The sequence below is a fragment of the Drosophila gunungcola genome, unplaced genomic scaffold (genome assembly GCF_025200985.1).
Source record: "Drosophila gunungcola strain Sukarami unplaced genomic scaffold, Dgunungcola_SK_2 000001F, whole genome shotgun sequence".
NCBI lineage: Eukaryota > Metazoa > Arthropoda > Insecta > Diptera > Drosophilidae > Drosophila > Drosophila gunungcola.
In genome coordinates, this window is record NW_026453197.1 from 18,483,899 (window position 1) to 18,496,124 (window position 12,226).

At 40.9% G+C, this 12,226-nt stretch overlaps 1 protein-coding gene and 1 non-coding gene across 12 annotated transcripts in view; one reads left to right on the top strand and one right to left on the bottom strand.

Moving 5' to 3' along the window:
• Positions 1 to 12,226, bottom strand: part of LOC128262530 (mitogen-activated protein kinase-binding protein 1) — a 67,207-nt gene that overhangs the window by 2,973 nt on the left and 52,008 nt on the right. For 4 of the 11 annotated variants that reach the window (XM_052996839.1, XM_052996834.1, XM_052996835.1 and 1 more), the window contains 11 exons: positions 11,105 to 11,196; positions 8,942 to 9,185; positions 8,668 to 8,877; positions 7,843 to 8,262; positions 6,726 to 7,448; positions 5,407 to 6,665; positions 4,880 to 5,205; positions 4,677 to 4,819; positions 4,352 to 4,396; positions 2,966 to 3,077; positions 218 to 2,716 (listed from right to left, as the gene is read on the bottom strand). In XM_052996839.1, the coding sequence (XP_052852799.1) occupies positions 218 to 2,716; positions 2,966 to 3,077; positions 4,352 to 4,396; positions 4,677 to 4,819; positions 4,880 to 5,205; positions 5,407 to 6,665; positions 6,726 to 7,448; positions 7,843 to 8,262; positions 8,668 to 8,877; positions 8,942 to 9,185; positions 11,105 to 11,196 (6,073 nt within the window). The remainder of the gene's footprint in view (positions 1 to 217; positions 2,717 to 2,965; positions 3,078 to 4,351; positions 4,397 to 4,676; positions 4,820 to 4,879; positions 5,206 to 5,406; positions 6,666 to 6,725; positions 7,449 to 7,842; positions 8,263 to 8,667; positions 8,878 to 8,941; positions 9,186 to 11,104; positions 11,197 to 12,226) is intronic. The other 7 variants (XM_052996841.1, XM_052996836.1, XM_052996842.1 and 4 more) reach the window with 3 other exon arrangements.
• Positions 3,897 to 3,967, top strand: Trnag-gcc (transfer RNA glycine (anticodon GCC)). Its single transcript has one exon. It is a non-coding gene; the product is annotated as a tRNA-Gly (tRNA).

Sequence of the window (12,226 nt, forward strand, 5' to 3'; positions counted from 1 at the left end):
TGGGCAACAGTTTTTTAATTGAAGGTTTGGAACATGCGCGGTTATCGTAAAATTCTTGTGCTAGGATATATATCGAGATATGGATGGGAAGTGTTCAAATAGGTAAATAAAAACTAGTAACAAAACTGGTGGGTGGGTTAATTGTATGCGCAAATGGAAGGTGGGCGGAAAACTCAAGAGACACAACAACCAAGAAGACGGAAACGGGGACTCAAACCTGACTCCATCCTCAAAACAACATCCTCATCGTGGTTGGGATTATCGGGTGAGATCTCTGGATTTGCTATATCCTGTCCCCCCTCATCGTCGGCAATCACTTCTTTGGCCAACTCCACACCCTGACTGCTGTAGATGCCCGTGAAATCGGTGCTTTCCAGGACATCTGGTAAACTGCAATTTCTGCGAATATTCCTGGCATAGGCACACAGATCGGAGGCATCTTTGGAGCTCAACTCCTCATCTTCTCCATGTTCTTCTCCCCGGGCCAGCATGTCAAAGTTCATGGTCAAACTTTTCACATAGCCCTTTTCCTTGGCATTGCAGTTGAAGGGCCGCAAACGCGATTCGGTGGCCAAACGTATTTGCTCCATTTTGTTCTCCTCCATGGCAATTAACTTCTCGATAATGTCAATCTTTTTGGCTATATTCTGGCATTGATGGCTGGTGGAGCTGCTGCCTTTTCCATTTACACCCTTTCCATTGATTTTCCCAGCATTATCTAGGTTTTTCCTATACTTTTCACGCTCTTGCTGGATCTCATCTACCACCGCTTGCAATTGAGGTTTGGTATAGAGCTTAAGTGATTGCATATTTTCCAAATTCTCAGGGGCATTTCCATTTTCGGCAAAATACATTTCGAAACTGCGTTCGCCATAATCGCTGGGCAGGCTGCCCACTTCCATTTCCGGTGGCTCTTCCTCATTTCTGGCCTGCCTTTCCCTTTTGGCACTGGGCGTATACTTGATCTGCGAGACTGTATTGAAACGCACAGATATCTTTGGCCTACTTTTCTGCCTCACACTAGTGGCGCGTCGACTACTTTCGCTGGTATCGAAACGGGAAACTTTCTTTAAGCAACTCTGCGTGGCAGATCCCCCAGCCAGAGCTCCCGAACTCACAGAACTTCTCATGGCCGGCCTCCTCTGCTGATCCCTTTCCCTTTGCTTTTCCTTTTCAAATTTCTGCAAATTATGCTCAAATTGCTGGACCACACTGGCTGTTCGGGACTGCGATTTCTGCTGCCTCTGCTGCTGCTGCTGCTGCTGCTTATTTTCCATGTGGCTCAAAGTGCTGACTAGATTCTGAGGTTTTGCCGGCACTGGTGGCTTGGGTTTCAGTGGCTTTCGCACAAACAGATTGTCACCCAATTGCATGGGATTGGAATTTCTTTGCTGACGCTGTTGCGCAAAATCGGTACTTAGCGACTTATTAACACCTGAGTTATATTGCTTGTTTTTGGAACGTAAAGTGGGTATATTTTCGGTGGCCTGAACCTGAGCTATTCTCGGATATGTTTTCGAACTGGGCAGTGGTTTCAACGGCTCCAGATTATAGCCAGTGACATCGAAACTATCCGTGGCCGTTGAATGCTGCTGTCGCATATAGTAATCAAAGCTGCCATAGGCATTTGGGCTGTTGCCATACGATTTGGACACTGGTCCATGGATGATAAAGTTCCGAATGCCAGCATGACGCTGCTGGAGCACAGCCACCTGCGTTTGTGGATACTCCAGCGGCGCACTCTGGCAATCACTTTCGTCCGATAGAACGCTCTCCAAACTGTTGCAATAGGATGCGCCATCGCCATCGGAAAGCAGCGATAATGACTCCTGACTTTGCTGTCCGGTGAGGAAAAAACTGGCACTTGAATGCCTTTGTGTCTCCAGAAACCTGGCCTCATCCAATCTTCTCTGACTGGCGGCAAATTGCTCAGGTTGCAAGATATCCGAAAGCGATACCTTTCTCTCGCACTGATAGAACTCCCTGTAAACATAATACTGTGTGGTTCTGCCCGTGGGCGTGGAATCCCCTGTGGAACCGAGTCCTCTCAAATTCGCTGGCATGGAATATGAAGCTGGTATACAGGGCTCATCCAAATCTCCATACTTTCGGGTGATCTCATCAATCATCTTTTCCGTATCTGCATGTATCATATCCAAAATAGTTCTGGCATCGTCGGCATAAACCGAGTGTCTTTTTGGTTCGCCTAGGAGAGCTCCTCTTTCGTTTCCCTCGGCAGACCATTCTACCTCCTCATGGACAGGAGATACTGGACAGGATTTGTAATGTTTTAAAATACTAGGCGTACGCCTATTATTCCCAGCTGGATTTCTTTTGACCCTCTGTTGTTGCTGCTGCTGCTGCTGATGTTGCTGCTGCTGTTGATGATGTTGCTGCTGGGATTGCGAACGCATTGCTGATGAGGATCCACTAAATGGAACTCCAGGTGGCGGATGGATCTGATGCACACCCACATGATGCGGATAGGGAGGATAATGCTGTTGAACCTGTCGCATAGTTTGGAAATTCTGTTGTAACTTGGATTTTGGAGCAGCACAATTGAAAAATTGCTGAGAAGCAGGTGGAGCATAATGCTGGGTTTGTTGATGTTGCTCCTTAACTATTTGATGTTGCTGCTGCTGCGGAATATTCGAAGTTGCAGCTGTTGATGTTGTAATTTGGGAGCTAATACACTGCGAAGTGTCATGGGAAGCAACTAATGGAGTTAGTCATAATATCGTTTAAGGGGTATATTTATCAAAAATATTACACAAATTGGATTACATTATTTTTACCGCACATATCACAAAAAGGAGAGCAATATTCAAATAGAGAGATAGACAACAGATATAGAGAGCAAACAAGGGGAGAGAGATTTTATATGGTTTCATTAGCCTACTGCTTAACTTGGAGGGGATTTTAGCTTTGGTTTAACTCGGGGTTACCCATTTTCTCAAACACGTACCTGGCTTTGTGTAACGTCCTGGTCCACCGCCCGCGTTTCTCGAGCCATCCAAATTGGCAGCCAGACTCAGGTCCGATATGCTATGGCTTCCCCGAAGGGGTCTATGGCCTACCTGTGAGTCAAAATAAAATTTGTATTAGTTGGGTGAAACAATTTTACTATTTTAGTTAGTACAACTTAATTTTTTTTGTTAATAAAAAATAAACTAGGAAGTGATTCTTTGATGTGGATGGACAATTTAAAGCACGGTAAATAATTAAAAAAAGTTATTACTTCGTGATTTTAAGATCAAATGTTTCCATTTTTTTTTCATGTTTTAAAATCCTGTTTTAACAATATTGTATTAAAAGATAATTTATAATATTTTTAAAAATGTTATCAAAAATTGAGTTATAAAAATAAATGTTATTTAATTTTATCTTTAATAATTATTAAATCACAGGTTAAAGTCTGTATTATGTAATTGAAGTTCAAATTGTTAATTTAAATCTATAAATCTTATTCATACAATTTTAATAAAAATATTACGATATAAAAATATTATGTATAAGATCATAAATTGTATTCATAAAATTTTGATGTAATTATTTTGTCAAAAATGTTATATCACCCATGATACTATGAATTATTGTTGAGTTACAGAAACACAAAATATAAAATTTGTAAAACAAGATATAAAATCACTTGGTTAAAAGTCTGTATAATTTGAATTAAGTCTGCGGATTGAGTGAGTGTGGTGAGAGTGGTTTTCTGGTTCCTCAATTTCCTTAAGAAATGAGAAGTGGTGTGCCATGGAGTGAAAGAGTGAGGTGAGGGGGATCTTTAACCCACTCGGCTTATCTGACCAAGCAAGTTTTTTTTAGTCGCTAGCTTGGGCTAATTTTAGAAACGGTTGAGTGTGAGGAGAAGTTGGTTTGGATTGTTCCACCAAGCATCGGTGGTTCAGTGGTAGAATGCTCGCCTGCCACGCGGGCGGCCCGGGTTCGATTCCCGGCCGATGCAAAATCAATTTTTTATTTTTTTAAAATTAATTAAAAATTGAATTTTTAATTAAGAAACTTTTAAAGTAAGGTGTTATTTCCCAAAAAATGCCTTTAATACTGAAGTATCAATTGTTATTTGTTTTTTTTTAGCTTTAGTATTATTTAGTATTATTAAGTAATGCTGGCAAAATTTTTTTTTTAATTTATATACAAATAAATACATGTTTCTAAAAATGTTTAAGCGATTCTTTTAAACAATAATGATAGGTAATTGTGGTTTAAAGTAAAATGCAGTGCGTTTGGTCATTCTCCCGTTAGTTTTAAAGCTTTGTGTAATATACAAATCGGAAGCATCATTAGAAAAGGCGAAACCGTCTTTAGAATCCAACATAAATCGGCTCACCTCGGCTATAGCATTCAACCTTGTGTTGCCATTTTTGCGCGTACCCTAAACACACAAAATTTGGGCAGGGGTTTTATTTTTGTTTGGGTGCATGTGTTTTTTTTTTTTTTGGGTTTTGGATGTTGGAGATTGGAGGACAGACACCAGACACCAAAAACAAATAATGGTACACATATAAAAATACAGAAGAACAACAAAAGAAAAACACAATTAAATGGGCAAATAAAAGAGGGAAAAAAATGAAGAAAACCCACAAAGCAGTAAATTCTGCTTACTCAAAGGGAAATGAAAATGTAAAGGAAATCCCCTGACCATCCACACTTACATTCTCCAGTTGCTGCTTGACCTTGTTGATGACCTGCAGCAGCTCCTCCTTTTTGGTGCTCGTATACGACTTGGTGATGGTGGGCGGGGCAGCCACGCTTTTCCCATTTTCCGTATTGTGCTTGGCGCTGATGCTGCGGCGACCTGGGAAATAATAATTTTATTTATACAGAAATCCTTCTTTAATTAAAATTAATTTCGTACTGCTGCCACCCCTTTCCATGGGCGTTGTTAATCCCGGTCCCTCGGGCAAAGCGGCATGCAAAAAGCTGTTGCTGCTGCTCTGGGGAAGATTTTCCGAGCTACCGCCCAGCGTGGAGGCCAGTGAACGCTCCGCATTTTCGGCACTGGGCGTGGAGCCCTCATCCTCGGTGTCAGAGGTCCCAGTTCCGGTCCCGGTGCTCGCCGTATGCGAACTTCCATTTCCGCTGAGCGCCGAAGGTGTGAGTTGAAGGCCGGATTTCTCGAACTTCTGACGTCGCACCGACTTGCGCAGCTCATCCTCGTTCATGGCCGTTACCTTGAAATCTCTGCAAAAAATTAACATTTATTATTTTTATTTAAGCTAATAACTTATTAATAGGTAGTATAGTATAATTTCAGTCAAAAGCTAAGATAAAACTTGCTCAAAAGCCTATTTTCTATTGCAAGCAGTATATATATCAAAACGTGCCGGTTCAGCCGACTTTTGCTGAAGCTTGCTTCCTTTCTTTGTTATATAGTATACTAACGTTGGTGTGCTGGGCGCCAAATTGTTGTAGAACATGCCATGATCGGAGCTAGTTCTTTCCCCATCGGAGATATCCTCCACATCGCCATCATGATCATGGGTGTGGGTATCGAATCGCAGACCCGGCTTGAGACGCTTATCCGGCAGCTGGAGACGCTGCTGCTGAGCAGCCGCAGAACCCGTTGACATGGCACCATTGGAGGCAGAGACAGCCATCGATGAAACGGATGAGACAGTGACCACCGTTCCATTGTTGCTGCTGCCGATAAACTTGAGTTCGCCCCTTCGCGTCTCCATTCCCGAGTCAATTGAGGAGTCCTCGCTCAAATAGGTTTGATTGTAGGTAATGTCCTTGGAAGAGGCACTGTTGTAATCAGAGGTCTGGACATTTACACCGCTGTGACCACCCACAGAAGACACTGTGCCCAGTGGACTTTCCGAGTTGGAGCGCAGATCGTCGGCCGTCTCCAATTGAGTGCTTCGCTGGGCCCATCTTCCCCTGGGTCGGGGTGCCAATCCAGACATTTGTTGACTCGGCGATGAGCTTAGATTGCCCATCGATGAAGCGGCATGCATGGCAGGTACTTGTGTGGATCCACCACCACTGGGCGTGGGTATGGACAAGGCTCCACTATCCGAATCCCCGGCTGCTTTACGCATCGCCCACTGCGGCAGTTGTCCCACATCGGAGAACCTCTCGGCCACTCCAAATTTGGGCTGCATTTGCGGCTGCTCTATTTCACTGGTCGGCGATTCCAATACTATGCCATCCGGTGGTGAAATGGGCGCCAGGGGGCGTGGCAACGGAGCATGTCCCGATCTCAAACGCTGTTGTGACATCCTGGCCTGCATCGTAACAATCATATCGTGCGGCACTTGCCATATGAAAATGCAACCATCACCACTGGCCGAGATCAAATGTCTACAATCGTTGGTGAATTTTAAGCCGGTGACCAATTCACTGTGTCCATACATCCTGGCCATGCACTCACTGGAATAGTAATCATACACAGCCAAGGTCTTGTCCGTGCACGAAGTGGCCACATAGATGCCACTGGGATCAAGGCTCAGTTTGATAAGACTTCCCTCGTCTGAATGCGAACCCTTGAAGGTTTTTGTTTGCTTGGCATTCTGCGTACCATAAACACGCACATTGCGATCTTGGCAGGCAGTTAGGATATGCTTGGAATTCGAGTCCACCTCCATGTCGTAAAGAGTTGTCTTACCAGAGGTATTGGTACCCCTCATAAAGATGTTGCCCTGTTTAAACACAAAAAATTTTTTAATAATTTGTTATGAGTATAATATCACAAAACTCACCTGAAAACTCCTAAACATTATGGACTTGTCGGCACCACAGCTGATCATCTGGAAATTGAGTCCGGCACCCACAAACTTAATCGAGGTAATCGAAGAGCTGTGATCGTCTAGGGTTTGCAGCAACAAGTAATTCTGGGCCACATCAAAGACATGGATCAGACGATCCCTACTGGCACTGGCCAGCAACTTTCGCTCAATTTTCTCATTCGAATACTCCAGACACAGCACCTCCGACTCATGGGCTTCGATGGTGGTGAGCAGGCGCAGATTGACAAGGCTATAGACACGTATATTGCCGCACCGATCTCCACTGGCCAAGTGCTGCAGTTCCGGACTGATTTTGATGCAACGCACACCATTCCTACCATCATAAGAGGAATTTCCGGCTTTATCGAACAGCGATGAACCCTGATCTTTGATGAACTGCAGCTCCTCATCGCTGTAGACTATTTTCAGCAGCTCCTTGGAGTAAATGTTCCTTCGATAGATATCGTTGTTGGTGCAGCCATCCAGTCCCCAAACGCGAATCGTGTCGTCCGAGGAGCAGGTGACGAAACATTCCTCCGGCAACGTTTGCGATGGCTCCCGCTCCACATTATATGGCACTGTTTCCACGCCCCAGATGCACGTGGAATGGTACAGGAACGAGTGCGACTTGCCCACGCGTGAGATGTCGCGCAGATCCCAGATGTACAAGGAGTGATCGTTGTAAACGCAGCTCACCTGGTGAAACAAAATTGAAATTAAATATTGTTATCGGATTTAAATGATAACAGGTAATATTAATGAGTGGCACAAAGCACAAAAGTTTTTGTAAATAAATATAAAGATGTGTAAATATATGCAACACTATACTAAAAATCAAAAAGTTCTTCAGAAACAAAACACAAAAATGTATAATTTTTTATTGCATGTTTTTGGACACTCTTTAAAGTGATTTCAAAAACTTATTGATTTCCGTGCGTATGTGTACTATAAAATAATATTATCGGCACACAAATCACTAGATTTTTAAAACCACCTATAAAGTTGTCTTAAAGTATACAGTGAATAACACAACGTGGTCATTGATTTCAAAACCCAAGACATTTCAATGGCACCGCGGAATATCCATTACCTTGCTTCGCTGCTCATCGAAAACCATGGCAATGCAGTCGGGAAACTTGGCCTGCTGCGGCACCGACATGATGTGGTTGATCTGGATGCCCTGGGCTACATCCACGCCCAAGTAGTGAGTCCTGGGCAGCGTGGTCACATACTCCAGCGTGGCTGCGTTAAAGATGCGGATGATGGACTCGGCGCAGCCCACAAGAATGAATCTCTCATTGACGCAGATACAGTTGGCGTTGGTGGTGCGGCACTGCACCCACTTGTCCAGCAGTCGGCGGGAGCTGAACTCCACCAAATGCCCCTGCCGCGTGATGGCGTACGTGCTCTCCGAAGAGATGCCCTTGCCGCATGCCACCGCACAGAAGTCGTTGTCCCGCAAATCGCCCAAAATGGCACTGCGGCCCATCAGGGGAATCGGGTCCTTGTACTGCAAAGGACATAAATCATTAGCTCTTGACCTTCAGCATTAAGTGATTCATAAAATATTCAGAACAGCAAGACGCATTTCATAAAATCCTTTTACAGTACTACAAGTTATCTATAATTTAAATATTGTTCCTTATTTGAATAACTTTATGACTGTAGTACATTTTTTGTTGACCTTCAAAATAATAAATAATAATATCTTCAATTTAATTTATTTTTCATTTTATGATTCACAATTATTTCAGAACAGCAAAGCGTTTTATCATTATTTATTAAGCAATAAATGGGTTTAAAATTTTGTTGTCCAGTTTTGTCCTGTTCTAACAAATTAAATTTATTTTAAATGATAGCTATATTAGCTTTAAAGTCTATTTTGTTTTTTATAAATCAATTCAAGATTACTCACCTTCCTTGCCCCCTCCAGATACCAGTATTTGACATGGCGATTGCCCACGGTGACGAAATAGCTGCCATCCTCGGCAAAACACACGGCAGCCACCTTGGAGCTGATTTTATTCGAGGCCATCTTGAGGTTGGCCCGCCAGTCGAACACATTGACAATCATATCGTGCTGGGAGCCCACCGAAACCAGGTACTTTCCAGTGGGCGAAAAGGCCTAAGGAATATATATATAGTTTTTTTAATTAAATAAGTTTAATAGGAAAAAAATCAGGACTCACCACACAGGTGACGGCATATTTGTGGTCCACAAACTCTGCCACAACACTGCCGCCGCTGCAGTGCTCTAGACTTCCGTTGGGCGTTTCCAGCTCCCAGACTTTGATCGCCGGATTGATGCCACATTCGCCGGTGGCCACATAGCGACCACATCTCGAAAATGCCACGGAGGTGAATGCTTTGCGGGAGGTGTTGACCAAATAGGCCTGTGTCTGGCGTTTTGCATTGAACAGCACCACGGTGCAGCTGCAATATGGAAATGTTTAAATAAATAAGTTAAGGAATTTATTTAAGAGTTTGCACGAAAATACGACAGCCAAAAAGTCAAAAAGCGCTATTCAAAGATAAAGAAAACTATCATTTATACACTTTTAAGATAATTAAAAGCAATTTATATTTACATTCTACGTTTTACCTGATTAGATTGTTCATTTCAAATCAATGAAATTAATTAATTAGTGCTTTTGTTATTGCCAGCTGCTTAAAGTTTCAAGTAATTCGTTTTTTTTACTAAGAGTATTTTATTTCAGCGCTGATTAAATGACAAATGAATTAGAGTTCTAAAAATGATATGGCATTTTTATTTAAACATTTTTGATCGTCAGTATAATTCATCACAACTGGGTAATAAAAAACATACTACTTTTGGGAACATTAAATAAAGAAAACCAGTATGTAATTAATACAGCGAATTGATTGAACAATGCCATAATTCATTTTTGTATTTATTGTTCTAAAGACAACCCCTTGGAGGTACTATTTCTAATGTGTACTTTAATCTTATCTTATTAAAGGCCTGTCTTCACAATATTAATTTCAATTCATTTTATTTTCCTGTCAGCTTAGACTATCACGTTAACAGTTTGTGAAATCCCCCCACTTAATGGCATTTATCTAAGTACTAACGCCCCCGACCACTTAAAGACGTCCTTGACCAAGACAGAAGATAAAAGTTGGCTACACATTTAAAATGCCCAAGGATGTAGGTTCTGCTCTGCTGTGTCCTCTTTCTTTTTTTATTTTTTCCACCTTCAACCTTTTCCTGCCTTCGCTTAACCCTCTGATGCCAGAAGTTTACTGCTTGGCCGCCTGCCTGGCTCATTATAAAGCTGCTCTTTGGCCTCCCCGGTTTTATTTCTGTTGTTGCTACAGTTGCTCGGTTAATGAGCACATCACGCCCACATCTTTCACTTAGGGTCATACACTCGGAAATGGATATAGTGTTCTATGGTATAGCGTTTGTTAGGGTAACTTAATTAAATCCAGAAAGTATTTAAACCCTTAGAAAATGTCTTTCCTTACATAACACTAAATAAGTAATGAAATAAATAAACTACATTTTAAATTGTGTGTTTTTACACATTCAAAAGTGCATTTAAAGCTTGCTTTTAATCTGCACAAAATTTTCCTCAGCATTTTCTATTTATTCATGCTTGCAAATGGTACTATGCATACATGTGTGAGCCAAGGATAAAAAAACTTTTGCAACGCAATGGATGCGTAAATATGCCCTTTTTGTTAATGCACATAATTAGTAGAGTTTCTCGGCTTAATTAACTATAATTGAAATGTTTGTCTGAATAAAGAAACGGGGCCAAAAGGATTTAAGATTTAAGAGGATTTAATAAATGGCATAAATAGACTTTCTGTTCAAAGTTAATTGCCATGGATTTGCTTTAAGTCCAAATATCAATTGCCATGGTAGTTAATTTGCTGCCGCATTCCACTGCTCACTTTCGTTCAATCAATTTGTCATTGATAATTACAATTATAAGGCGTATTACGTATACGCAGCGTAATAACCTATTGTGAGCTATGCAAAAATTCAGTGGCATATGCAAATCCTCTGCGAGAAAACTGCAATTGCGTTGACATTATGTCACTTTTGCCCCACCTATTTTCCCCCCTCCCCCTCTTCCTCTGCATGTCACAGATTTTCCTCGTTGAGATGGAAAAATGCAGCCATGTACGACAGTTGAAGAGAGGTTAAATCAACCATTTTCATTGCATTTATTTTTTTTTTGATGGCAAACTTTAAGTAGAAAATTTTATAAAAAATTGAATTTTTTCCTGAGCCAAAAAGGAAATGAGTTTTCTGTTCTGATGGTTTCCGTTTTTCCACGCAGCATGATATGTTATACTTTTCAGATATATGGGATACTTACCCAGCTGGATAAGCCAGCAGGCCGCTGACTGGGGACACATCCAAAGCCGCATTGCTGCACACAGTCAGGCCCAAAACCTTTTTGAGTTTTATCTACAAAAAAACAAGAAGAGAACATCATAACATTAGATATTACATCACATCATTTAGGGATCCAGTTTGCTTGCCAATTTTTTCGCTTTCGGCAAGGTCAGTTTGTGGGGTTATTTGCTTAAAATAAAAACCAAACAAAGATAACTTGCTGTGTGAATTGTAAACGCACACAATTCGCACATTTATCATGATGTTGCCGTGTGTTTACATATGAACCCGGCCTTATACGATTTACATAAACATAAACAACAGAAATTGCCTCAGCTTGCTAACATGATTTTCCAATGGCTTTTGTAATTTTTTCATCAATAGTTTATTAACAACTTTTGTGCATTTTTTTTTTTGCTTATCCACAAGGGTCGAAAGCTGGTTTTAAATTACTTAAATAAAAAGGGAAAAATTTGTTATAAAATATTGGTATTAGCAAAAATTAAAATGAATTTAATTGTGATATGTTTCTATCACACAATTTAAGTTATATTGTGTATTTTCAATTAGAAAACATATTGTGATTTAAGCATTCACAAAAAGCTTCTTAGGCTGCTGTTACATACAAAATCTGAATTTCACTAACAAAAATTGGTGAAAAAATTGTAAATGAGTTTTATTTAAATGCATTCATATCTTACATTTTAAATTTAAATAGTTTATCATAAATTCTAGAACACAAAAGTTTCTAAGACTTATTTTTTTTTGTTCCATAAAGAACGCTAATGATTTCATTCATTAAAGCCAAACAAATATTCCTCTTTGTGTCTCGATTTAGCTTCTTTTTTGTTTAAAGCCGCCTTGTTACGCCTCACCAGAGCTTCACCTTGATCTTGCCCAAGCAACCAGCTTATTAGTTATTAAAAAAAAGCCATAAAAACCAAACTAAAACAATTAAGGGGCGTATGGCTCAGAACACAACAGGTTGAGCTATGGCAAAAAAAAAAAAAAGCAATACTAAATAGCAAATAGCAAAGTGAAAAGGAAGTGCAAGTCAACAAAGTGTTCAAACACACTACCGCATTGAAATCGAATATCGAAT